The sequence below is a fragment of the Nothobranchius furzeri genome, chromosome 11 (genome assembly GCF_043380555.1).
Source record: "Nothobranchius furzeri strain GRZ-AD chromosome 11, NfurGRZ-RIMD1, whole genome shotgun sequence".
NCBI classification, from domain to species: Eukaryota; Metazoa; Chordata; class Actinopteri; order Cyprinodontiformes; family Nothobranchiidae; genus Nothobranchius; species Nothobranchius furzeri.
The window spans coordinates 20862227-20889283 of NC_091751.1; the positions used below are offsets into that span (position 1 = coordinate 20862227).

At 43.2% G+C, this 27057-nt stretch overlaps 2 protein-coding genes across 2 annotated transcripts; one reads left to right on the plus strand and one right to left on the minus strand.

Annotated features, from left to right (window-relative positions):
* Window positions 1-1968: 1968 nt before the first annotated feature.
* Window positions 1969-6324, plus strand: irx4b (iroquois homeobox 4b). Its single transcript, XM_054734914.2, has 6 exons — window positions 1969-2388; window positions 2609-2782; window positions 2879-2988; window positions 3229-3385; window positions 3540-3693; window positions 3780-6324. Exons 1-6 carry the CDS (start codon window positions 2344-2346, stop codon window positions 4292-4294), a joined length of 1155 nt encoding a protein of 384 aa, XP_054590889.2. The 5' UTR covers window positions 1969-2343; the 3' UTR covers window positions 4295-6324.
* A 17439-nt stretch (window positions 6325-23763) lies between these two features.
* On the minus strand, window positions 23764-26689 carry irx1b (iroquois homeobox 1b). The gene is made up of 5 exons (XM_015974295.3): window positions 26319-26689; window positions 25467-25709; window positions 24487-25225; window positions 24298-24358; window positions 23764-23917 (listed from the first exon to the last, which is right to left on the minus strand). The coding sequence occupies exons 1-5, from the start codon at window positions 26550-26552 to the stop codon at window positions 23869-23871; spliced, it is 1326 nt and encodes a 441-aa protein (XP_015829781.3). The 5' UTR covers window positions 26553-26689; the 3' UTR covers window positions 23764-23868.
* Between the last annotated feature and the right edge of the window lie 368 nt (window positions 26690-27057).

Here is a 27057-nt window from a genome sequence, read left to right on the forward strand (position 1 = left end):
TAGGTGCCCGAGCCACCTCAACTGGCCCCTCTCAATGTGGAGGATTAGCGGATGGTAAATGGTAAATGGCCTGTATTTGATATAGCGCCTTCTAGAGTCCTGGAACCCCCCAAGGCGCTTTACAACACAACCAGTCATTCATCCATTCACACACACATTCACACACTGGTGGGGATGAGCTACAATGTAGCCACAGCTGACCTGGGGCGCACTGACAGAGGCGAGGCAGCCGAGCACTGGCACCACCTGTCCCTCCGACCACCACCAGCAGGCAACGTGGGTTAAGTGTCTTGCCCAAGGACACAACAACAGTGACAGACTGAGCGGGACTCAAACCTGCAACCTTCCAATTACGGGGCGAGCACTTAACTCCTGTGCCACCGTCGCCCTACTACTCTGAGCCCTGCCACCCTGTGGAGAAAATTCCTGTCCATGCTTATATCCGTGATCTCATTCTACCCTAAGCCGATGACCATAGGTGAAGGTAGGAACGTAAATCGAGAGCTTTTCCTTGTAGCTCAGCTCTCCCTTCACCACGACAGACAGGTACAACACCCCTATCACAGCAGATGCAGCAGAAATCCGCTAATCAAACTCCAGCTCCATCTTTCCTTCACTCGAGATACTTAGACTCCTCCACTTGGGGCAGGAACTCGTCCCTGACCCAGAGAAGGCTTTCTACCATATTCAGACTGAAGACCATGGTCTTGGATTCAGAGGAGCTGATCCCATCCCATCTCATCCCAGATGCTTTAAACTTGGATGCAAACCACTCTAGCAAACGCTAGAGATCACTTTTTGAATTCAACAGGACCACATCATCGCAAAAAACAGAGACCTGATTCTCAGGCCACCACAACGAATCCCCTCAACACCTTGGCTGCGCCTACAAATCATGTCCATAAAAGGGCAGCCTTGGTGGAGTCCAACGCTCACCTGAAACAAGGTTGACTTACTGTTGACAATGCAGACCGAGCTCTGACACTGGTCATACATAACAGCCTGGTACCCTGAAGTACCCATCACAGGGCCCCCCCCGAGGGACGACGCCTTCTCCAAATCCACAAAACACAGATTGGTTTGGCAAACAGTTATTTTTATCTCCACAATATAATTATAGCTAAACTACATCTATTACAGTGTTGTTTAGAAGCATGAAAAATGTTTTAAGCTAGCTTGTTTTGCTGATTAGCCATTGTAGCTTTAAGATGCTTTTGATGAATCTCTGTGTTTATAAATGGAACACGAGGAAATTGACTTACACCAAACAACACACACTTTCTAGAAACCTCTACGCCATCTCTGATTACTGTCTTCTCTTTTTGAGCATGTTTGTATTTAAAAGGGTAAATTGTGACATTTTTAATGTTCCTTCAACATTTTCTGTTTTCCTTCATTTGGGTTGCAATATAAACAGAATTGAACAAAAAGGTGAAAATAGAAGAAAACGTGTTTCCACTTCACTGGGGCATCTTGAGAGTTTGTTATTAAAACATGACAAGCCATTCAACTGCTAAAAGTGCTTACTCAAGGGAATTCATGAAGTGGTTATTGTTTGATTAATTTGCTCGGGGGGGACCAGAAATATCCCCACTCATGAATATGTGGGTGACAGTGAGATTTCTCCGTGGTGACAAGTTATCTAAACTACAGGGCAAAACGATTATGCTAATATCAGGTTGTAGTCATCAATCATGTCACGTCAAAGTGATGTCAACGCGTCACGTCCCGGGTCCCCCCCCCCCCCCCCCCCCCCCCCCCCCCCCGGCCATTAGCGTGTGCAGACGTGCGCGCGTATTTGGTGAATTGATCATACTGTACTCGCGCCTGGGGAGAGTTTGGGGGTGGGGTGGGGGGGGGGGGGGGGAGGGGGTAAAAGCTGTCCTGGTGGATCAGAGCTGAAAGGAAGCTGGGAGGGAATGAATTGAGGGAGTTTCTTCATCTTGATCAGGCTACACTGAAGAGCTGACGTCAAGGAGACGCACCTTAAAACCAAAGAGCGCATCACAGGGAGACGCATGGGTAGATCACACACAAATGTGCTATTGGCCAACTGAGACACACCAGAGGCTGCAGCAGCTGGATGAGAGAGGCGGAACCGCGACTGAAGCCCAGAAGTTTCTTTCCATGGTTCTTTTTTTAAGCTTGTTGCCATGAAAGTCGCGCGTAAAAATCTGCGCGCTCCGGCTTGGATAGGGTGCTAGGTGATTTAGTGATGCTGAAAAGTGGAAAAAATCCAATGAAGTAGTGGGATTGGGGAAGCCTGCGTGTTGCACGGATGCTTTTGGATGTCTCTGTGCGGTTTTTGCTCCTACTTTTCTTCTTTTTTACCCGATTTGAGCCATGGCTTACTCACAATTAGGATACTCCTACTCCACCACACCGCAGGTACAGTATTGTTGCTCCTTTGTTATAAAATATAGAAAAACTAAAACATTTATTTATCTAACAACAGGTCTGAATAAAAAAAGATTATTATCTCAGCAAAGTGCAAATACGGTTAATTTTACGCAATTAGAATTTTACATAATTTGGAGTCCAAGAAGACTTTATTTTTTTAGAAGGATGAGCAGTTTCCTCTTATGCAAGTCCCGTTTTCTCTCTCTAGTTCCTAATGAGTTCTGGTTCTCTGGCTGGAGCTGCTCCGACACACCCCGCGCTGCGCTCTCCGAGCCACCAGTTCACTCCTGGAGGAAGCATCGGACTCTACAGCGGCCCTTATCCAAAGAGCCAAAGCTATTACAGCTCCTGCGCCAGCGACGCAGCTGCTCTCTACTCCAGGGTGAGCGCAGGTTTCACTTTGTTTAGTTTTTCATTTAATGAATAGAACAAGAAAAATGGATGTGTGTTGAAATAAATAAATCTTAAACCTTCCCAGGGGGCACTGGATCCCAAAGAAGGTGCCTCTGTGCGAGTCGGGACACCTCAGACCCCTGCCTACTATCCTTATGAATACACGTTTGGCCAGCATCCCTACGACAGATATGGGTAAGTCCATTTCATTGCATGTTTAGTTTTCTAACTGAAATAAAATGTAAAAGTTTTCATTATTTACTCTTTTTAAGTTTTAGTATTTTGTTTATTTTTTATTAAGAGCCAGTGTTCACAAGATACCTCTAAATTATGTGTTTGTTCCCCTTTATTGCTAATTCATCGATTTTCATCTAGAATCTTGTTAAATATTTTTGATTTGATTGAATCATGAGTTCCACCAATCACCTGTCTCAGGTATTCCTGCTCAGACAGCTCCTCACGTCGTAAGAATGCCACTCGGGAGACCACCAGCACCCTGAAGGCTTGGCTGCAGGAGCACCAGAAGAACCCCTACCCAACCAAGGGTGAGAAGATCATGCTGGCTATCATCACCAGGATGACCCTCACACAAGTAGGTTTAAAAATAAAACATCTAACAATGAAGAAATTCATGATGGTGTTATTTTAGCTTAAATATTTATTAAAAGTGTATGGAAACGCACATACTTTTGTTTATTTTTGTGGGTTTTTTGGGTTTTTGACCCTGAGCTCTTTTCCTCCGTCAGGTGTCCACGTGGTTCGCTAACGCACGCAGACGACTGAAGAAGGAAAACAAGGTGACGTGGTCTCCACGGGCTTGTAAAAGCTCTGATGACCGAGACTGTGATGACAACAGCGGTGAAGCTGAGAAGACACAAAAAAGTGACTCACACCTTCCAGGTGAGAAAGGCCCGAGTTGGCACTCATTTTATTTTTTTTGTAGATTTGAATATTATATGAAGACTCATTCATTTTTTATTTAACAGATCAACAGTGTGCAGATCTACAGAGTGATCAGGAGGACTTTGACCTCCTGGAGTCCGACACATCTGACAGCGATCCTAAGTCACAGTTTCTCCAAGAGGATACTGAATCCAACCCGAGCTCTGCACAGCACTCAGACCCACTGCATGGACAAGAGAAACCCATCTCAGAATGCTTCAGACTAGCAGCAGTTCAGCATCCGAACAACTCCTTCTATATTCACCCAGACACTAAACCCAAAATCTGGTCCATTGCTCACACGGCTGTGCCTCGGGAAGCCAGCTTGCTGCCAGAGTACCCTGCCTGCATGCTGTCATCCACCAGGTCCGCCTCTCCAGGGTACCCAACAAACATGACTCTCACTAAGGGAGACAGGCAACAGGAATCACCCGTCGCCACGCTCAGAGAGTGGATGGACGGAGTTTTCCACGGTCCTTCTTTCCACCAGCCCAAACCAGCAGAAGTGTGGAAGGGCTTAAATGAAACCATGACAGAACAGCAGGACACAATCCTTTGAACTCCTCCAATCTGCACTGTCTTTGTAGTCCAGAACATCATCATCATCATCATCATGGGACCATTTGATTTTGGGACTGAAACCTTTGTTTCACTGATTTGACAACCTGACTGTTTGCTACGTTTCATCTGCTAAAGTAGCTTAGCAAGAATTTGTTCCCAGATTTTTAAAAACATAATTTAAAATACAATCCTTAAAATCCATGGAGTCAACAGAGTTAAAGCAAAGTCCTTAATCTCTTCTATCTTTCTCGTATTTTTTATAGCACAAAATGGACCTTGTTCTTCAAAGTTACAGCAACACTAGTTTTGTGCTTCTCTCTCCTACTGGTTGAAAGTGGAACAACAGCTGTTGTAAACGACTTACAGCATCCTGCTGTAGCTATCGCTAACAGCAAGCTAACACTAATACAAGCCAACTGATACTAAATAAGCCACTAAATAAATAAATGGTTCCACATTGTTAGATGAAAAATACAGTTATTTACAACAGAGGTAGGTAACCCTGGTCTCGGAGAGCCGCTATCCAGCACATTTTAGAGGATTCCCTCCCTCAACACAGTTGAATCACTTGTTCAGCAGCTCATCAGGCTCTGCAGATGCAGGTTAATTACCTGCTGATTAAAATGAGGCGTGTTGAACAAGGAAACCTCTAAAACGTGCTGGATAACAGCTCTCAAAGACCAGTGTTCCCTTCCCTTGACCTACAAGTTCAGCAGCAACAAAGCCAGGTCACCATCAGTCTGTGATTTTGTAGCCTCCTTCAGCTCCTTCAAATGAGAGTAACCCCGGCTTTCCACAGGAGCCGTCAGCAGCACGTTACTGCAGCAGCACGTCATAGCTGCTGATAGGAACCGCTGTGGTCAACAGAACCTTTTCCACTGGAGCCGTCAGCAGCGCGAGTCGGCCGCGTCTCAGGAGCAGCATGTCGCGGCCTTTACACGCGGTTCTATTTTCTATGCGCGACGCCTCTGAAACGGGTCAAGTTCGACATTTTTGGGGAAGGAAAGACAGGAAATCGGACGTGGAAATGGAGAGAAGCTACCGAGATTTTCAGAATAAAGAACGTACTGCCTTCCGGTTGCTTTACTTTTTAAAAAAGTTACTAACTGTGCGGCCCCGTGAGAAGTTATCACCTAGCTAGCGGTCTCCTTTGATTTTCAGGTCCGTAATGGCGATTATAAAACGGACAGAACATAAAACACAAACCATGTTGTAGTTTTCTCCTGCTTGTTGTTGTGTTTACTGACGAAGTCACTCGTGTGACTTCGTGCTCTGTCGGTGACAGCTGCCCCCCTGCTGCTTTGCTTCTCGTGGGAAGGGCCAAGCAGCAGCTTACGCGAGCAAGACGTGCTGCTGCAGTAACGTGCTGCTGACGGCTCCCGTGGAAACCCGGGGTAAGCTGCACCTGCTTTAGCTCCTTGCTTACCCTCCAAAAACATTCCTCTCTTACTTTTACTTCCATCTTGATGCCATTAACAAACGCCTAATTCTTGTTCTTCTTCTTCTTGTGCTTTTTATTGATGGTTGGCGAACTGAAAAAGCTAACCGCTAGCCTTAGCTACTGTCACAGTAAACAGCTGTTGCAGTAAAGCAGGCAGAGGCCTCCCACTAATGTTCCTACCTGAACCACAAAACTGTTAAATGCAGTTTCTGGTCAGCAGAGGGTGTCAAAGAACTGGTCAAGTTTCTGCCTCAAGAACCACTGAAACCAGTTTGAAAGCAATAGCTCAAAACTCTTTAGTGTTGCTTTAATGAAAAACATTTAAATCTTAAAAATGCTAACGAGTATATGGATCCAAATCCTCACACATTTGCTGTTGGGTCATAATCTGAAACCTTTTGGTGTTTAGCAAACAGTCGGCCCGCGCCTTGGAGCCGTCTTTCAGACTTTAATGAACTTCCACAATCTGACATCGTGGAGCGGACAACTGTACAGTTTGCACATATGATAAATTTACACGATTGTACACTTATACTGCAGTCTGCACATGCACCGAGTCACTCTAATAAAAGGCGTATTCTGTAGTAGTTCTCTGTGTGTGCCTATTCATCAGAGTTTTACAGTTTTTTTAGATTATATGAAAGATTTTCTGGAGCGTCGAAACGCGCGGCTGCAGGATTTGGAGGAGATGTGTGTGTGTGTGTGTGTGTGTGTGTGTGTGTGTGTGTGTGTGTGTGTGTGTGTGTGTGTGTGTGTGTGTGCGCGTGTGTGTGTGTGTGTGTGTGTGTGTGTGTGTGTGTGTGTGTGTGTGTGTGTGTGTGTGTGTGTGTGTGTGTGTGTGTGTGTGTGTGTGTGTGTGTGTGTGTAAGAAAGAGACTGTGTGTGTTTGGAGGGAGTAAAAAGGGGGAAAGTGGGTGGTATTCAGCCGTGACTAATGGAAACACACAGAGGAGGGTGCTGCTAAATTGTTAAATCGATGCCACTTCACCTCGGCTCCAGATATAGCTGCAATCAGCGATGCGTCCCTTTTCATTAGGCGGCTTTTGACTTTGTCAACCTTGGACAGAAGGAAGACCCCATCCCCCCCCCCCCCCCCCCCCCCCACACACACACACACACACACCCTCATATGAGCACAGCGCCTCGCAGAAGCTCTCCGATAGATTCACGTCCGTGTCACATCTTTATCCATTATTCTATTTTGTTTTCATCCAGGTGAATAAAAGAAACACACAAGTCGACAGTTAGAGTCGTGAAGTCTAAATGTTTTAGGGGAACGAAGCAAACAGAACAGCTCCTTTTACTTTTAACTAAATACTGCACCACACTATTTGGTTTCAAAAAGAAACGACAGAAAAGGAAAATTCAAAATTTCAGCCATCACTTGCTCTCTTTTCCTGTTTTTCGTTTTTATTTAGGAGCATTGATAAAGTATTTATCAAAACAGAGGAGGGAACTGCCTGGGCTTTGTATGGAATTAACCATTTCAGATTAAATAATTCAGGATGAATTCAACCGAGAATTTCATTCTGTTTCTGCCTCATAAATAAGTAAGATTTGAGATGATAAATAATGGCATCTGACTTCTTCCTCCAAAGTTTCCCGTCTTCCTCTCTCTGGCCAACAGGATCTCAGTGTGGGAGGCTGCTGATCTATCTTTCATAATTTAGCTTCAAATTTATTTCACTTGTTCTGTCCATTTAGGAAAACATTGAACTATGTTTTTTATGTTTTTATGAAACTTTGGAAAAAAGTCGTGGCAGATGTGGACCGAATAGGCAGACGAGAGGTCGAGCGGTGGTGAACGGAGTTATGAAGCCTGTTTCAGACATGTCTTTCCTCCTGGGAACACCGGGTGGGGAGAAACGCAAAAGCACACATGTGCACTTCAGATTTAGCTTGCTAGACTGCATGAAGTTAAACATAATTTGAAACAAACCCAAAAAAATAAACATTGCATACACTCAGCATTTTATTGAATTGCTTTTTATGATGTAGAAATTGGTTTAAATCGGATTTTGTATGTAATTGAAACATTTTTATGGTGTTTTTTAATAGATGATCAACATTTTTTCATCAGTGTGAAAAATAACATTCACTACTGTAGAAAGAGCCTTTTAACAAGTTCTCTTCTAAAGAGTCCAGTCAGTGTTTTCAGGCCACACTTCTCCGAACTCTACACGCTGTTTCACCTTTTCCCTGTAATCAGAGTTCAGACAGCAGCTTTAATTTATTTTTTAATTTCCTGTTTCAAAATGGGACCTTTGTGAGAAAGAAGAGAGCCGACTTTAATGTAAAGTTAGGGATTGGATGAAACACCGCACGACATAACGGTTATTTCAGGATATGAGCACGGTTGTTAATTCAACACATGAAGGCATACACATCACCACTGATTAATAAAGAAAACATTTGTAAAATGTACCTCCTATAATGATATTTTAGTTTGTCAAAGTAAAAAGTAAAGACCAACAATGTAGTCTTTACCGTGTCTGAGATCAGACAACTAAAACACTCAGAGCCTTTAGCATGTTTACATGCTCATTAGCTATTGTGGTCTCGTCCGTGTTTGAGAGTAATGAGTGCACAGATGTGATTTCAGACACGGTAATCCTAACAGTCCTGTACACAACCTCTGATCACAGCATGTCTCCGATCCCGTCTGGTGTCGACTATTTTGAAAGGAAAGAGAGACAGAGATGTAGTTGGTTAAAATCTGCAATGTTTCCTGTAAATGTCAGAAAATTTAAACTAAGCTTCTCTAAACTTAAATTTCCAATAAGCATTGCAAGGACAAGGAGGCAAACATTTTCAGGAACGCAGCTTTAAATACTTTATTTTCAAATTTAGAGACAGTTACATTTAATTAAATATAAACAATTAAAATCAAAATTACATTTAAAGTTCTATTCGGTTGGCCTCAGATACTGAAGGAGCCTGCTAAAATAAAAGTGGTACGGTTGTGTTGGTCAGGTCATTTATCCAGAACACAGATAGAAACCCTTCTGTTGATTTTATGGACTCATACAATCATTATCAATGAGAATCTAAAATGTTAGGAGATCTATTCACCCGGCTTTTATTTTGGGTTGGCTACTTCTACCTCAGTCTGAGCAGAACCTCCCTGAACCGTCTACAGGTGGTTCAGAACGCCTGTGCTCGGCTTCTGACCAAGTCCTCCAAACACACCCACATCACCCCGCTTCTCCTCCAGCTTCACTGGCTGCCAGTCAACATCAGGGTTCATTTCAAGATCCTGGTTCTGGTCTATAGGGCCTTACATGGACAAGCACCATCTTACATTGGTGATCTTCTTAGTCCCTACACCCCCAGCAGGTCCCTGAGGTCCAGTGACCAAAGCCTACTGGTTGTGCAGCACCAGGCTAAAGGTCAAAGGTGACAGATCATTTGCTGCTGTGGCCTCCAGACTCTGGAACTCTCTCCCCCTGAGCCTGAGATCAGTGGACTCAGTGGTCTCCTTTAAAAAGCAGCTGAAGACTCACTTGTTCACGCTGGCTTTGGTGGACCTTCGTCACCCCTCTCTCCTTATTCTGCTCCTTTTACTTATCCCGCCTTTACCCGTGATCCACTGATTTCCCTCTTTCCTGTTCATTTTCTCTCTCCTCTCCTCCCTTTCCTTATAATTTTTTCTTTTCTCATTTAAAACATATTTTAAATAATTTTAGAAACTTTTTATACTTGAATTTTTTGTTGTTGTTCTGTGAAGCTCCTCGTGATTTTTATCTTGAGAGGCGCTTTATAAAAGGTCGTCTTCTTCTTCTTCTTCTTCAGTCTAAATGAGCATGTTCGCTAAATTTAGTTTAAAACTTCCCCGTTTAAGTTTAAGTTTCATTTTTAGTCGTGCTTTTATGTATTCAGATTTGCTCTAAATCTAAAATGTTTGACCTTGTGTTTAGAACAGAACAGAACAGAATAGAATAGAATAGAATAGGATAGAATAAAATAGATCCAATAGTGGGGACATTCACAAATACTAAGAGAACAATTAGAAGACAAATGACAACAAGGGTAAACTTAAGCCACTAAAAATGAAACTTGAGTTTCAGAACTATGCAGCATGAGGTACAAAGACATACTGTGTAAATCTGCTATTGCACAACTATTGAACTCATACTGAATATTGCATTGATGTTATGGTGTACCAGGATAATGCCAGTACCAGTTCACCTGAGGAATTATACACTCTTACTGCAGAAAGGATGAATGACCTACATTAGCGTTCTGTTTTACATCGGAGATGTCTCAGTCTGTCTCTGAAGGAGCTGTCCATGGTCTCCACAGTAGAACACAGTGGGTGGGAGTTTTTTTTTTTTAAGATGGAGTTCATCTTCTCCAGCATCCTCCTTTCACACGTCTCCTCAAGTGAATCTACTTTGCAGCCCAGAACCGAGCTAGCTTTGTTAACTAGCTTGTTCAGTCTCTTTCTGCCTCGGTCAGAGCTGCCTGCACCCCAGCAGACCACAGCAGAATGGATAAATGAGCCTACAATAGAGTAATACAATGGTGAACAAACGTGAAAAATTTTCAACAACACATTTTTTCTATTCTGTGTATTATTAAGAACACAAAAACAATGATTGACAAAAGGATTTTAACAGATAGGCATTAACTCCGAAGGACCTCAGCCTCCTCAGGAGGTGGAGGTGGCTTCGGCCCTTCTTAAACAGAGCATCCGTGCTGTTGGACCAGTTCAGTTGGCTTCGAGGTGAACACCTAGGTACCTAAAGGTCCCTGGATGTTTACTGGTGAGTGAGGAGTGTTTCTCTGGAAGTCGATCACCATTTCCTTTTTCTTACTGGTGTTCAAGCGAAAGTGCTTATGGTCACACCAGTCCAAAAAAGTCCAGGATGACTGGCCTGTACTCCAGGTCATTCCCCTCAGACACAGAGCCGACAATGGCCGAGTCATTAGAAAACTTCTGGAGGTGACAGCCGCTGGTGTAGAAGGTGAATAGAAAGGGTGAGAGCACTGTACCTTTTGGAGCTCCAGTACTGCACACAACCACCTCAGACGCACAGTTGTGCAGCCTCAGGTACTGTGGCCTATGTTGGTGAGGTAGTTGATGATCCATGCAGTCAGATGTTCGTCCACTCCTGCACCCGTCATCTTCTGCTGCAGTAGGCATGGCTGGATGGTGTTGAAGGCACTTGAGAAGTTGAAGAACATGATTCTCACAGTGCTTTTTTGCATCTCGATAACATTTAAAATTCAAAATTCTGATTCCTTGTACATGAATGTGGAAATCAGCGAATGAAAAACCCACACCTCATTTTTTATTTGAATAGTTAAATGTGTCTAAATGTAGACGTTAAAATGCAGATTAGTCTTTAAATAACTGTAGAATCTGCAAATAACATTATCATTTATGTGAGGGCATATCACTGTTATCAGTTGCAATTTCGGTTGCCGTTGTGTCGCATTTGACAACTTTTTACCGAAGGAGCTGTCTGTAGCCTGTGTGTGTGTGTGTGTGTGTGTGTGTGTGTGTGTGTGTGTGTGTGTGTGTGTGTGTGTGTGTGTGTGTGTGTGTGTGTGTGTGTGTGTGTGTGTGTGTGTGTGACGTGCCATTGGGTGCTGGAGAGTGTAACTGCGTAGTTGCCATATTGGATAGGTCACTCAATAGCTAAGCAGGGTGAGCAACTATGCCCGTTGTTTGTGCCTTTATGGTTGCGACAATAGGAGCACTATTGAAAACAGATCAAACGGGATTTTGACTTTTCAAGCCTACCTGTTGGGATTTATTATTTTCATTTATTTTATTTTATTAGATTTATATTTTAACTATAATGCTGTTTGGGTCTGATTTTGTGAAAAAGTTTGATAAAATGTGTTTCTTAGTTGGGGAAGCAACTTCCTCAGCAGAAATAAATGCACTGGGGGCGAATGGAGACCCATTCAAGATGGCAGCTCACTGCTATGCCTGCTCCAGTAGGCAGCACCAGTCAATGTCTACGTATATGATGACTGTGGGCCCAAGTCCCCAGAAAAGGATATGTTAATGCGTTGTCAATACAATGGGCAGAGATAGTCCACATCCTAAGTGTGAGCGTTATTGGGATTGGAACAGTACTTGGGTCAATGTTGTAATGTCACGAAGGTCCTCTAATTTGTGACAAAGGTCACATTTTCCCAGCTAGGTCAAGCTGGGTCAGACTGTAACTTTTGGTTCCACAGATTAATCCAGGAGTCATGATGGCTGCGGAATATCATCCTTATCTGCTGCTGTTCCGTCCCAGAAGAAGGACACTTCAAGTTTCACAATAATAAATTAAATAATAATTTTAATAAACTCTTTGACTTTATTACTGTTATTATAATCATCATAAATAATCTCTTGGTTCAGTATAAATGTATTTTTAATTACTGAAATGAATTATTATGCTTTGGGTATAATTATGATAATGGTTGATAATCGGTTATGTGTGTTCAGCAAACCAGAAGGTCAACTTCCACTTTATCCATCCAACACAGAGCTCACCCAGAGCAAAGGTAATCTGCCATCACATGTCTCTGACTCATGACCAAAGCTTTCTTGCTCTGAGAGTGGGCGTGTTCTGAGGGGTTTGTTAAAACTAACTTCCCAGCAGCTTTAACCCAGTTCGTGAACCAACGGTGGTTGGTGATCACAGGAGACGAGGGAACGGCCGCCCTGAAGCCTCCACCTGCTGTTCTGCCACGCTGATAGAATAGATTTGAATAAACGTACGATAACCAGCTGACGCAAAACTCCTTCAGAGTTACTGATTTTGAGACGCAAGTAGTTTCATCAGTCGTGTGACCCACGGAGACATCCCAGGACTGATTTGGTCGCATTGAGGTCCTTCTACCAGCCTCGTGCCCGGAGGAAATCATCTCCACCTGACATCTCGGATCCAGAAGGGGGTCTCCTGAAACTGGGTGAGGTAGACACTTTCGACAGATGACGTCTGATGCTGTTTCTCTAAGTAACAACAGTTAGCTGCAAAACCATCATTTCCAACCCAGAACGCGCTTCTCTCTCTGAAAGAAACCTTCTGAGAATTAATTCACGCATCCAAGCTCTCATTTCATTTTAGCTTTCCATCCAGTCACAGGTTTGCCTTTAAAACAAGTTTTAATATCAAAGCTGGTAAATTGTCATCCATGAATTGTCATTTTTAATAGTCATTTAAATTGTCATTCAAATTGTCATGTTTAAAATTGTTAGTTATAAATTCTTCAATTTTTAAACTCTGCCTCATTCTTTGAAATGAAACACAGAAAGGTATAAATATTTCTGGTTATTGAAAAAGCAAAGATTCCTAACTTCTGATTCAAAAATAAACCTTTGCTATTAAATTTAATTATCTTAAATTAAACATTAATCTTTGGATTAAATATAGACCAAACAGGTTGGTGTATGAACTTCTATCAATTATATAAGTATCTTGGATATTTATACATGATATAGGCTCATATGCTAATGTGCTTGGTCATTCTCAGAATCTACAACTGATAGCAAACAGTGTTGATTCTAGTATGTAGAAACACGCTACAATGTCGATGACATTTCACGAGTATGCAAGTACACAAGTTCAGGCAAGTCATGGGCCATTTCTCATGCATACTGAGAAATGGCCATCTTCTCCCTTGTCTCCTTTCCTTTCTTCCATCCACTTCATCTTGTCTTGACACCCTACAGAACCACCATTCCGACCCAAAGCCCTTCTGTGTAAGATTTCAGGTGGGACGTCTTTACAGAAAGTATCGACAACTTCACATTATCCTGTCTGACACCATTTCCTTTCAACACTGTCTGAATCTCTGTGGCACACACGCAAACACGCAAACACACACTCTCTGCTTATGGTAATACAAATGAACACAGAAGTAACATTAGGTCACTTCTTTGCTTTCTTTCCAGCCTTTTGTAAAAAAAAAGAGACACTAAAAGAGGACAGCACATAAAAAATGGATCATGAGGAATGAAAATATTCCTCTCTTTTCCACCTCCAGACCCAATCTGAGACAGTTGCCTCTTGTTGAGCATGACAGAACCAACTGAGAACAAGTGCAAAGCAGGCTTGATGCGATCCACAAACAAGGCTGCCAACACCAGGCGCCCTGTCTGACCACCAAGCAGTAGCCATGCCGTGTTCTCTGCTCCTGTCTACTGGAAGAGCTGGAGCCACTGAACTCAGAGTGGGATACTATAAATGCCCTGGCCTTCCTCATCAATGATGTAAGACACTGGAACGGAGACAAGCTAATCCTCTTAGCCACTGTGCAACGTGCGTGTGTGTGTGTGTGTGTGTGTGTGTGTGTGTGTGTGTGTGTGTGTGTGTGTGTGTGTGAGAGAGAGAGAGAGAGAGAGAGAGAGAGAAAATGAAGCAGATGCAGAAAGAGAGACGGGTTTAGGCTACAGGCAGCTCTTAAGAGTGTGTACAGTTTTGAGCTGAGCCCTGGGAGGCCAGTTGTATTCCTCCCCATCACTTCCACTTCATTACTCCAGGAGCGGACATACATTATTCAACTCCACCAGCCTCTGTCCGCTGGGACCAATAGAGCCTTTAACAAACACTTAACCACCATACCTCGCTCACTGATCTCCTGTTTATTGCTCTATCGGCCCCAGCCTCTCTCTCCTTACATTTTTTTATTCCCCCGGCTGACAAAAATAATGTAATTATTCCTTACCGTTTTACCGTGTGTGTGTGTGTGTGAGTGTGTGTGTGTGTTGTCCTTCCTGATGGTATAATTGCAAACTCATTCTATTCTCTGCCACTGGCTATGTAGCGAACACAGTGGTGCACCCAAGGGGTGGCCACTCCTAGAAAAAATGTGGCCACCCTGCTACCCCCCTCCCCCATCACCAGGTAAAGTCACCTCCTCACCCACCTTAATAAATTACGTTCATGTTCACACAACCATTAATTCATCTTCTCTAATCATGAAATATATTTTAAAGACAATAAATAAATAAATTAAAACTTATTGTATTTCTTGGGAAAAAGCATAAATCCTGGCAGTTTTTCTGAATAATTTTGTTGAAACATCAACAGGCAAATTAAGCTGTTTTAGAATTCCAAAACAATAAAATTTGAAACATTAATCAAAATAACACTTTTTTTTTTTGACTTTTTCTGAAATGTTTGTGTTTCTCAAATTTGAGGTAAACATGTTGCATGAATAGGCTTTTTGTTTTTGAATGAAAAAGAAGGAAGGGCCTATGCAATGCAGTTACCAAAGGGACCAGTGTGGGGTGCCAACCTAAAATTTTAATTGTCCCCCAATGAAAAATTTCTGTTGGCGCCACTGATGGAGTAAAAATAATGCACTATATTTATATGAAAACAGTAATAATTATACTGATTTATTCACAATTTGTATTTAATCAAACGGCCAGATGTTTAGCACAGGTAACACTTTTACATCTGATCTGATCTAGAAGTGACCACACGTGTGTTTTACCTTCAGCAGTAAAGACAGACACGAAGCAGAAGAAATGGAAACTCTCTACAGTAAAGAGCATGAAGAGCTGATCAACTAGCTTTGTGTTTCAAATCAGTGTGTGAGAAGTTTTTTTCTAGTATAAGATGTTGTATGGCATTCAGTTGTGTGCAATAATACACACTTTGAACATCCTACTGTAGGCCATTTTTGTGTTTTATTAAATTTTTTGTTATCGTTTATTTCTTTATTGTGATTTGATTTTTAAGGTAATTTTGTAACTTTTTCCTCCGTTCTATGGTTGAGAAATATAGTGTGTGTTTAAAATGTTACTTATTTTTGTTAGAAATTTAACATTTGTAGATGTTTTAGCAAACACACACACACACAAACACACACACACACACACACACACACACACACACACACACACACACACACACACACACACTAAGGCCTCATTTGTAGACAGGAATAAATACTTATACAATTGTGTGTGCATGCATGTGTATTGATATTGTATTTTAAGAAATTACTACTTATAGCAGTTAGGAAGGTTTAATGGGCAACTGGGACAGGACTGGACAGACCATTACTTCTTCCTGCTCGGTTTTCAAATGCCTTTCGTTTTGATCCACATGTCGTTTTGCGAGGAATTTTATGTTTTTAACATGTTTTTCTATGTGATGTGTTGTAATTTTAAATGATCAAAATAAATAAATGAAATGAAAATAGGGAATCACTGCTCTGCAGTTCAGCTCCAACACCCCTGCTTAGAGCTCAAGCACCATCCTCTGGTGTCTTTGAGTTACTACAGGGGAATGGTGTGTGAGTGTGTGTGTGTGTGTGTGTGTGTGTGTGTGTGTGTGTGTGTGTGTGTGTGTGTGTGTGTGTGTGTGTGTGTGTGTGTGTGTGTGTGTGTGTGTGTGGTGCTGCCCTGAGGGCACAGTCGGCTCTTCTTGCACCAGTTATTGACCTGGGTGAGAAGATCACCCACAGTGTGGTGACCGGGCAGAGACAACACGTTAGGTCTGCTTGTCTGCACCCACAGCGACACGTAGGTGTGGCTGGACCCCCGAAGGCACAGGGCCACCAGCAACGCCTGTATCAGCTGAGTTTAACATTTAGTTTCTCTTTCTCAGTGTATTTTTTGCTACTGCAGCATTTAACTGTTTTTATGACAACGATTAAATTTTGTAGCACACCAGATCAAACAGAAGGGGGCATGCGCAAACAACAGATTTTATTTATCGTATCAATCTTTACCCCAACCATCATTTTGTTATTGTTCCCCGTATCTAATCTCATCACTCCACACACAAAGCCTGGCAGCTCCGGGGAGCTTCTTCTTCTGAGCAAAATAACTGATGATTACATCATCAGACACCTTTTTGCAAAGTTCTAATCCACAGCGAATGCTTGAGAACTCACACTGTGCACTTGACAGAGAAGTTGCACGTGATGGCGGTCAGTAGCGTGCTTCTATCTGGTGTGCTGACATTCCCCGGAGAGAAGCTGGGCAATCATCTTCTCAGATAGCCCCGGTGGGAATGGGGCTTCTGGTTCTCTGTGTCCACTCCAATCACAGCGTTAATGGAGAGGCGGGCTAGCATCTGTGACAGTGGGAAACCAGATCTCCCATTGCCCAAGTGTGTGTGTGTGTCTTGCAGATAAACAGTTGGCAGGTTTCCCTTTCCCTCGTGCATGTGCATGGACACACACACACACACATCTGGGGCGGGGGGGGGGGGGGGGGGGCACAAGCTGGACGGGGTTAATACACTCCATTAAGCTCTATTACCCTAAATGACTTGGGCAAATGAATGAGGACTCACATTACTCTGCATCTGTGTGTGTGTGTATTAGAGCGATAGGGTCTGCACGCACATGCATGCATTTCATGTGTAATTACACTGTGAAGATATGTGACCCGTGAGTCATATCTCATTATCCACAAAGTAAACGACAGCAGACGGGGGGGTGGACTTTGTCTTGCTGCTGTATGCTGCCACAATCCTCATATTCCGAGTTCAAGCTAATCTTTTTCTCAAACACACACACACACCTGTAGGTTATTTTATAATAAAACATGTCATTAGTCACAATGACAGTAATTAGAGTCACTGTAAAAATGCTGCACATCCCCTATGAGTTAAAGGTTTTTATTTATCAGGACGTTTAAAAAATATTCTCCTCAGCTTTTGAAATGAGTCATATGCAACTTTAGATGAGAAGCATCATTTCATTTATTTGGCAAAATGACTAAGACACAATCCAGCAGCGGGATGTGGAAATCATAGCCTAGAAAACTAGACAGACAGCAGTTACAGCAAAAACGTTTAGCTTTGCATGTCGGTCAAGACACACTCCATGGGAGCCCCGGCAGGCCTACCATTGGCCAGATCAATACTGTGTTCTGCCAGTCAGCACAGTTTGGTGGGCGGGACAACACAATGGACCGGAACAACTAAGATGGCGGCGGCTCGTTTGAAACGGCTTTGGCATCAACTTTATAATATTTAGACTTGGGTGTTTCTTTGAGTCAAGAGCAGAAAGAGGTACACAAGTTTATTTACTTGCGTCTTTCTCAGCCGTGTTTGGTGGACGACCACATTGGCTAACACCCGTAGCGGTGAGTACGTCATGTTGCTCCTTGTCCAATAGCATGCAGAGACAGTTTGAAAGACAATGAATGAGTTCTGTCTAGGGGTCATGACCTGACCTTATATATTCACATTTATAGAATGGTTTGCCAGGCTATGTAAATTAAGCATATTCTCAAGTATCCACAGACATTAGGAGAATAAATTACAGCCAGGTGCAGCTGAGCAGAAGCTCTAAGTGACCATTATCAAATGTGGACATTTGTTAAAAAGAATGGCTGGTCTGGAGCACAAGGGTGTGTGTTAACACACTGACAAAGAGGAAAGAAATCAGCAGTGATTCTGATGAAGACCTACTATGATCAGGATAGTTTAATCTAACTTTTTCCATGCAAAATAAAATAATTTTATCTATTTACCACAAACTCTGTTTTGGTTTTCTTTATCTTTGTTGGGCATTTGCATTTTACAGACGTGCAACTAGTTTTATTTAAAGCCAAAAGCCTCACATGTAATGGGTATAAAGCTAATGTCACAGATGTTAGACTTGAATCAAAACAGTTGCTAACTATTGCAACTATATTTGACCATGTGCTGACCGTTCAATAGCCAATCAAACTGGAAAAAATGGGTAGATCTACTGTATATTTCAGACTACTGACCTCATTATGCATGTTAAAGGTAGACGTTAGTTAGAACAAAGTAGAATAAATTTGGTTTTTTTGGAAGGGTCGTTACGGCAAGACTGCAAAGTTGCATCAGGAAACCCCCCCCCCCACCACCACCACCACCACAAAATCAAGAAACAAGACCTTTCAATTGACTACAGTACATTGAGCTAGTTTAGTGAAAACCTCATAGCAACTGTTGAGTATGGTGGTGGAGGGCTGATGATTTGGGCTTGGTTTGTAAACCCAAAGGTAACTGAGTGTTGTAAGTGATGCTGACTGTTCCTATCCCACATATTTCATAAATCCGTGCACGATTTACAGAAATAGCAAATATCACATATGCCTTAAATTAGTACAGCGTCTCCTGGCAGCACACACCCATGTGAGAGTGCCCAAATGGACTCTGAACAAAAATGCAATGTGTCCTCAGCCCCCTCTGGACCCTCACAGCGGCACACCAAGCTAAGTTGCTACGCTATAAGAAACCAGTGGATAAACATTGTTTCAGAGAGGCTGAAAGGAGCCACCGATGCGAACACCCAAACACAAATCCTCCGTCTTAATCTGTGTCTTCCCTCAGATTATTGCCATGAATAGGCAAACAAAAGAAAAGACTTATCACTCCCCCTTTTTATAGCATTTGTTTTGTGTATTTCCCCCTGTATATTAAATTTGTCTTTAAAAGCCAGTGGCCCTGCTTGCCGTTTGTCTGTTCGGTGCTCGCAGCTGCGATGCGACAATAAACGCAGCCTCAGCAGCGGTGCTCGGTAAACTCTGCATTGTGAGGCTCGTTGAATTACACATGAGTTTTGATACTTTGCTTTTGTGCAAATGCTTAATTCCACTAATCCGTAAGGAAGAACAGTGAATGGCGTAAATTCCCTATGATATCTGGCCTAGGCTAAACATTTGCTCACTTACGTCTACACTGGGTACAGAAAATTATTCTTTTGACAACATTACAACGGATTTAACCCGACGCCCTTCTTATCCTGTGCTTACATGCATTAGCTTTATTGCGCTGGGTAGTACATTTCCATTTCAAATTACAGCTTTCTTTTTGCTGATTATCTTGCACTTTGTTTCTAAACAGAACTCTATGAAAATAAAAAAATCACCTAAATGCTCGAGAAGCCAAGGTCTTTACCATGAAAGCCCTGAAGGTGAGTCACGTTGTCTCTTTTAAACATTTATTCCACACTTTTTACCTATTTTGCTTTCTTTCTCTTCCCCTTTCTTAGTCTCTTCATCCCCCCATCCATCACCTCTTCACCCATGGTTCTTTCTGTCCGGCTGGCTCACTCAGCGGGGACATGGAGTACTAACTTGTCTACATTTACCCCCTGCATTAGCCGAGCAATAGTGCCGTTGAAGAGAGAGCCCCTCCGTTAGCCATTTCCCATTCTACTTGAGTCAGCTCACGCTCTCTGTTTTTATGACCTCTGACCTCAGGGCCATGGCAACATTGGCAGGAATGTCAGGAGTGATTGGCAGGATAAAGAGCGCAGCCCCTCTCTATAGCACAAGCGGATTTGAGACACTTTGAGGGGTGGACAATGGCAGATTTGGGCTTGATTGGATCACTGATGAGCTGATGACTGACAAAAGAGCACGTCGTCTTTACATAAGCCTGATTATCTCTGCGTGGCAGAGGAGCTGAGAGGAGCAGGAGGGCTAACCGCTGCAGAGGAGGTGATGGGGACAACTGGCAGGGAGTTTGCCCCTTGCAGAGTAGCTCTAAAGGGGGAAAAGACACCCACAAGGGCCAGGCTGCCGGGCTCGGACTTCTCTCATCCACTGTGGGGCCCTTTAACAAATCTATTCAGGCGACAGTGAGCTCTCATACATGTGGGCCCACATGAAGATGGCTTAAGGGTGGGAATGTGAGGGGGATGGCGCATGGAGGCCATCATTGTTCAATTCTCCACCATCCCATCAAGACAACAGAGGAGCAAAGAAAATGAGAGAAGCGTATATGAGAGACGCTGGCAGAAAAGAGCAGTGGGACGGGCAAATCAAAGCCAAATCCTTTACATAATCTTCCCTCTTTAACAGGGATTAAGGCTCATCAAAGGGCCTATATGTCACAATACCAAAGCACCACTGAGGACTCTGTTCACACTGAGTTTAAGGGGCTGACATGGCCTTAAAAACCCCACATAACCAAGATTTCCAACAGATTGGGAGTGCTTTCTTCTAAAGTCGTGTCTTATATTTTCTTTAAATCTTTCTTGAAAAGCATGGATAACAAAGGGAGTTGCACATCGTCAAGAGTCCACGATCTTAACGTTTAGTTTTTGTTTTGCTTTTTCCTCTCTGTGTAACCGGAAAGTCAGAACTTAAAACTCCGCAGAAGTTTGCAGTGCCGACTGCCAGGCAGCACTAATCCGTTTGGAGCCTCGCACCTCTTCCCTCTCTCTTCTTATTTCACAACAAAACATATTTGGAACGACTGTTTAACTTTTTAAACAGCCATTTGATGTCGTTTTCTGCTCCATCATGCTAAGCTCGCTGATTTCCAACTTTCAAAGAATACCATATTGTTTGGTTAGTTGGCCGGGGTGGGATCTGGCTGGGTTGGAACGAAGAGGGAGAGAAATGTGTGCAAATGAAAAAGAGACAAAAATACTCCTCAGCGCTGCGGATGGCAGTCTGTCAGCACTGGCAGAGGAAAGAAAAATGGCCTCCAGTGTCTGGCGTTCGTCCACACTGCTTTCACACCAACGACGCTCACTGAATCCTCCCTTCCTGCTCCCTTTGGAGTGTTTACCCGTTTTCTGACGGTAAACAGATCGGCAGGCAGATTGATGGATCAAGGTACAGGATAAAATGGGCTCACGTAGTTTTCCCACACCCAAGCCATTATTAAACCTCAATCATCTGCCTGTTAGTTGACATTAGAGTTAAAAAAATAACAAAACAAAAAAACTGCCAACCAGAGCCTCTGAAGATCCCTAATTAACACTTTGTATAAAGTCTCTTTGATCTGGAAACACATTTGGTTTATTGGCACGTTCTGGGAGGGTTGTCGGCATCATCATAAAAGACATTTAGACTCGTGCGTTGATATACAACAGCTGTAGTTGGATCTATACTTCCCAATGAGTGACAGGTGACTAAGCTTATCAGTTGTATAGAATACAGCAAAGGCTCACTCATGCTTTCTAGGAACACACACACACACACACACACACACACACACACACACGTGTGTGTGTTTTAGTCTTTTTGATAGAAAACTTTAGTCCAAATAACATTTTCAAGTACTCACCAAGCTGTTGAGGTTAGGGTTAGAGTTAGAAAGCATTGTGTCATCGATATTGTCAGGATGAGGTCAGAATTATTCTTCTGTGGATCACTATTGATGAAAACTTAAATATTTTCTCTTCCGTGATAGCTTTTGTTCCTGCCTTTCCCGATAGTCAGGAAAGTCCCATCTACAGGTTTCTAAACCTGGTGCTTTGGGGCCTTTGTCTCTCTTCGCTGGTACTTCAATTGTTTAAATTAAAAAATGTCACAAAAATCCTCAAAAATCAAGTTTTTGGTTTAGGAGTTAGCTGCTGAAGAGAAAAGAAAGATCATATTCAGCAACTTTACAGGCACAGGAAGAATTTTTCAAGGGCCTAAATCATCGAGTTAACGGTCTCCACAGGCCTCACAAATGTGCATCAATTATTTCTTGGTCTTTCTAAAAATATGTATTTCTAAGAATTTGTTTAAAACCCAATGTACGTTTTTCAGCCGTCACAAAAACTGCTTCCTGTCACACCACAAGGACTCGAAGGTACACTGTACAGGCCACTATTACGGTGAGCCGACCTACACAACGTCTAGACAGGCATGCTAAAGTCACAAGGATACTCGCCGAAAAGCGTACGTCACAAAATGCCGACACATAGCCAACGACGAAAAGAGAAACAAGAGCAACCTTCTTTTATTAAACTCCAAACTGAACTTCAAAAAGGAGTGGTCCACATGCCCCCATTATTGCTAATGCTACTGTCGCATTGTACACTTGTCACTACTTATTTGCGTCACCCGCTGAGTTTCTTTGGGCGTAGACTGGATTTGTACGTTTTCTGACACTGCTGGAAGATTGTTGGAGGCTGAATTTGGTCGTGACCGTCTGCGCTCAATGAGCCGTCGCCGGGTCGTTCACAGACCTGCCAATCACCCTCTCGTTTACCGTTTTTGACGATGACATATGGTGTGGTCTGAGCTTTAAATTAAAAAATTAGTAAAAATCTGAACAGTAAAATGTTAGAAAATGTTTAAAGAGACAAAATTAAATCATTCTATAAATGCAAAGGGACGCAAAAAAAATGTACTCTGAGGGCCGCAAATGACCCCGGGCCGCACTTTGAACATCCTTCCCCAAAGATTTGGTAGAATTTTTACTGTTTTTGTGTTTCTGCAGCCAGGTGGTGAACCCCTTTTCTATCAGCACTGAGCTGTCAGTCGAGGTTTATTCTAACTGTTGATGTTTGTAAACCAGGCCCAGGTGGGGGGCAAAGCTTAAAGGAACACTAACCATTAGCAGCCCTAAGACCCCCCACCATCCAGCCTTTTTCACTCTGCACCTTCTGTCTTCAGGCCTTTGACCATCAAAAGTGACACACAGCCCACCCCGCCTCCCCTCCCCTCCCATCTACCTCCCCCCTGAGCTGCTGCCCCCATACTGGCTGCTGGCCTTTCCTGGCTGTCTGATCCATATTTCAGATGCAGCAGTGGTGGCACTGAGGAGGTATAATCCAACATTAAAGCATGGAGGCCTGGGCTGAAAGCACAGGCGCAGGTTCACAAGGTCCTGGAAATCTTCCATTTTGATTTCCGCAGCGTTCGCAGTTAGCCTGCAGTTTTTGGCGACAGCGCCAATTTCAGACTTTTGGGCTGGCAAGACAATTCCACTGGTCAGAAGTGACTAAAGTAATCCAGACATTAACATGAATAGGTAAATAATAATATTAATTATCAAACATAATCAATAATAAGTTAAATTATCACGTTAAAGCAGAATTCTCTATAATAATGGCAACAAGACCAAAAATCAGCCATGAAAAAGAAAAATTGAGCACGTTTTAAAGAAACACAAAGGTGAAGGAGTTTTCAGTAATAAATGATTATATCGACATTTATTTTGTTCACAAAAATATATTCTTTGAAGACAAATTCATATCCTGTATTTACAATTTTAAAAGTTTCCATTCACAACAGAATATCTGAAGAAAAACAGAAGAAAACAACAGAAAACACGTAAAAGAGAGAGATACAAGCAGATCTGGGATGAAAACAACCACCTGTTTGCATGTAGAAGCTAATACTATGACTGGTCGCCCATTCAGAAAAAATAACCTTCATTTAACTGTTGCATTAAATAAAATTATATTTTCTTCTTTTTGTGATAAAAGTTTTTTTTTTCTTCATCTTCTCATAATGGTGTTGTGAGAACTCGCTGCGGTGCTGTTCCGTGGTGAGGTCTGGGGGAAGAACCAAGCAAAAGGGTCAAAGGTGAATTTCCTCAAATTTAGTCTTATTTGTCTTTTAAAAAATATTTATTTTAATGGTTTATGGTTGAAATTATTTCAAAATAATTGAAAATTTAAATTATTTCGAGCCTTTTGTGTGTGTGTGTGTGTGTGTGTGTGTGTGTGTGTGTGCGTGTGCGTGTGCGTGTGTGTTGGACTGCAGCCTGATGAGGCGTTAACGTAGTGGAACTAAATCACGTGATTTATGCCTCCTGCCCAGTCACGTGTAACACTGTTTACCTCTGCTTTGGGCTTCATTTAACACAAGACACATGGTAAATGACATGGACACAAATCGAAGTGGATAGTGTCACAGCTGATCTGGAGGTTACCTTTCAGTTATCAGCTGGAAGGGAGACCTCATGGACTCAAGCCTGCGGTCCCGATCCTCATCTGCAAGTAGAGAAAAAGAATCAGGGCAGGTGAATTCTAGGAATTCCAAGAATTTGGTTTTCCAGCTAATTGTTTCTGCACAAAGAACCTTTTGCATTAAATTAAAATGCATAAAATTTGGTTCAAACCTTCTCTTTTTGGACTCAAGCTTCCCGTGGACTCCACGTCACTGTCGTCCTCTGTCCCCGACGCGCCAGCGGCTGCAGCCTGACGCGCAGCCGGCACCGCACCTTGGAGAGGCAGGTGTCCGGCCGGCGCTCCGCCAAAGAGAGATCTCATGTTCAGGATGGAGTTGGCGTTCAACAGAGCCGCGTTGGCCCAGCTGTGCAGTTTACCGATCTGACACGTGTATATTCCGTGACCCGGGAGTAAGGCCGGGTGGCTGGCGGAGGCCAAAGCCGCGTGTTGCGCGTAGGCCGCGTGGGGAGATTTGTGCGAGCTGTCTGGGGCCGTGGCGGTCTCAGCCAGAGACCAGATTTTCGGTTTGCTTTGCGGCGCTCTTTGACATTCCTGCATGCCCGGAGAACGCTCCACCGCCAGCTTGACTCCCCCCGCCTCCACAGAAAGCGTCCGACTGCTCTCCGAGCTCCGGGACTCCGAGGCCTGCACCAGGACGGACAGGCCCGTCTCCCCCTCCCCTCTCCCGGAGTCCTGCTCCACTGCTCGCTGCTCCTCGGGCCTGTCGATGTCGACAGTTTCCAAATCTATCTCCTCCTCTTCGTCCTCGTCGTCGCTCCCGTTCTTGCCGTGATCGTCCTCGTTGTCGCTGCTGAAGATGCGCCCGTCTCGGTCCTCTGCGCTGCGGCCCCACGTCACCTTGTTCTCCTTTTTTAGGCGTCTGCGCGCGTTTGCGAACCAAGTCGATACCTAAAAAAAATATAAAAAGCACACACATTATACTCATAATTAATAAATGACGACCGTCGCACACTTTATTCTCTTAAATTTGTATTTTTGGAGATTAATAATTGTATTAATGAGGAAGAGCCTTTCACATAAATACAGCTTTTATGCGACATATTAATTTATATTAGAATAAAGTCAATACAAACAAATATTTTTACTCTTAAAAAACATAAATTCCAGTTTTACACACATCAGTTTCTACCTGTGTGAGGGTCATCCTTGTGATGATGGCGAGCATGATCTTTTCGCCTTTGGTGGGGTAGGGGTTCTTCTGGTGCTCCTGCAGCCAGGCCTTCAGGGTGCTGGTGGTCTCCCTGGTGGCCGTCTTGGCTCGGGACGGGTCTCCGTAGGGATACTGGCCGTATGGGTAGAAACTCTGAGCGGCATGCACCGGCAACGAGGCTGGGTGGGAGCCCGGACTCTCCTTCAGCTCGTACTGGGGGCCCTGGAAGGTCACCGGGAGAGGTGGCAACTTGTTGAGCGACTTCTCTTGCTACTTTGCTCCACTTCAAGTTAAAATCATGCTTCAATACCAACATTTAAATTAATAATTAGATGTTTAAGAAAGATAGAGTTTCTTAATTGGAACCAAATATTTTTAGTTTAAGGTGTTTTTTTATTCAACCTTGTTTGTTTAAAAAATACAGAAAAGCTTAATTTTTAATTGTTTTTCTCACACTTAAATGTGCTTACTTCTATTTTTAGTGAAATATACATTTATTGTTCTACATATATTTTTTCATGATTTTTTATTTTAAACGCACCGTGTCAAATTTATTAAAACACGTTTCGTCATACCATTTTATTTATTTAAGATATGACAGAAAATCCTAAATCTGAACTCACAAAAAACACAGAAAGTTCACTTATTTCCCTTTAAAATGTTTATTTCACTAATTGGTTTGAAAATGATTCCAATAAAACTTCATAAAATCAATAAATTCAGCTGTCATGGGAAAAAAAACGTTACACAAATTATTGGTCAGTTTTTAACGAGTTTTAACTAAATCGTCACTTCCGGTGAGCTATCTGTGAAACAAGCGGCTCTTCTTACCATCTGGGATATGAGGGCGAGGTCTGCGGCTCCGCTGTACGGCAGGAAAGCGCTGTAGTTCTGAGCCCACGGGCTTCCGTACATCCCCAACATAGATCCGACAGCCGCGGCAGCTGACGCGGAGCTCACGCCGCCCTCGGTGCCTCGCTCCCGGGCAGAGGCCGGCCGCTCGCTCCCGTACACCTCATGGGAGTTACCGAGAAACTGGGGGAACCCCAGCTGAGGGAAAGACATGTCCGGAAAACGTGCGCGGCAAAAATCTCCCTTAAAGTAAAACTAACAGCATAAAAACTTTCAAGGGAAAAAGTAGAAATCCACAGAAAAAAGACGATCGAAGGAAGGGGGGAGCTGTCTAAAAGAGTACAAGATTACCCCCCTTTTTCTGTTGGAAACTGCCAAGCGTGTCCGCTTCACGGAGTTGTGTCAGAGCCGCAGTTTGGCACCTGAGTGCGGAGAGATGCGCGCGTCTGGCCGCGGGAGCTCCTGGATGTGGAGCTAACTGACTGATTGGCAGCCTACTTAAGCAGCAAGCTCCTCCTATGCCCGGGGCAGGCGATTAGTGCATTGGTTAGCAGGCCATGTGTGTGTGTGTTGGCGAGTGTGTGCTGAAGTGTGTGATTTAGTGTGCGTGCGTGTGTGCATGCACTGTAATAAAAGCAACTTGTGTTTTTTGAGATGAAAAGGTATTTTAAGTTGTTTAAACTTAAAATCTATGTTTCACGAATTAAGTGCAATAAAT

Bases quoted from the DNA above. Each gene is read 5' to 3' on its own strand.
- irx4b (XM_054734914.2), top strand. From the start codon at position 2,344: ATGGCTTACTCACAATTAGGATACTCCTACTCCACCACACCGCAG. The intron at 2,783-2,878 runs GTGAGCGCAGGT...AAACCTTCCCAG, and splicing joins CAGCTGCTCTCTACTCCAGG to GGGGCACTGGATCCCAAAGA. The intron at 3,386-3,539 runs GTAGGTTTAAAA...TTCCTCCGTCAG, and splicing joins CCAGGATGACCCTCACACAA to GTGTCCACGTGGTTCGCTAA.
- irx1b (XM_015974295.3), bottom strand. From the start codon at position 26,552: ATGTCTTTCCCTCAGCTGGGGTTCCCCCAGTTTCTCGGTAACTCCCAT. The intron at 25,710-26,318 runs GTAAGAAGAGCC...GTGACCTTCCAG, and splicing joins TCGCCCTCATATCCCAGATG to GGCCCCCAGTACGAGCTGAA. The intron at 24,359-24,486 runs GTTTGAACCAAA...CTCTACTTGCAG, and splicing joins CTTGAGTCCAAAAAGAGAAG to ATGAGGATCGGGACCGCAGG.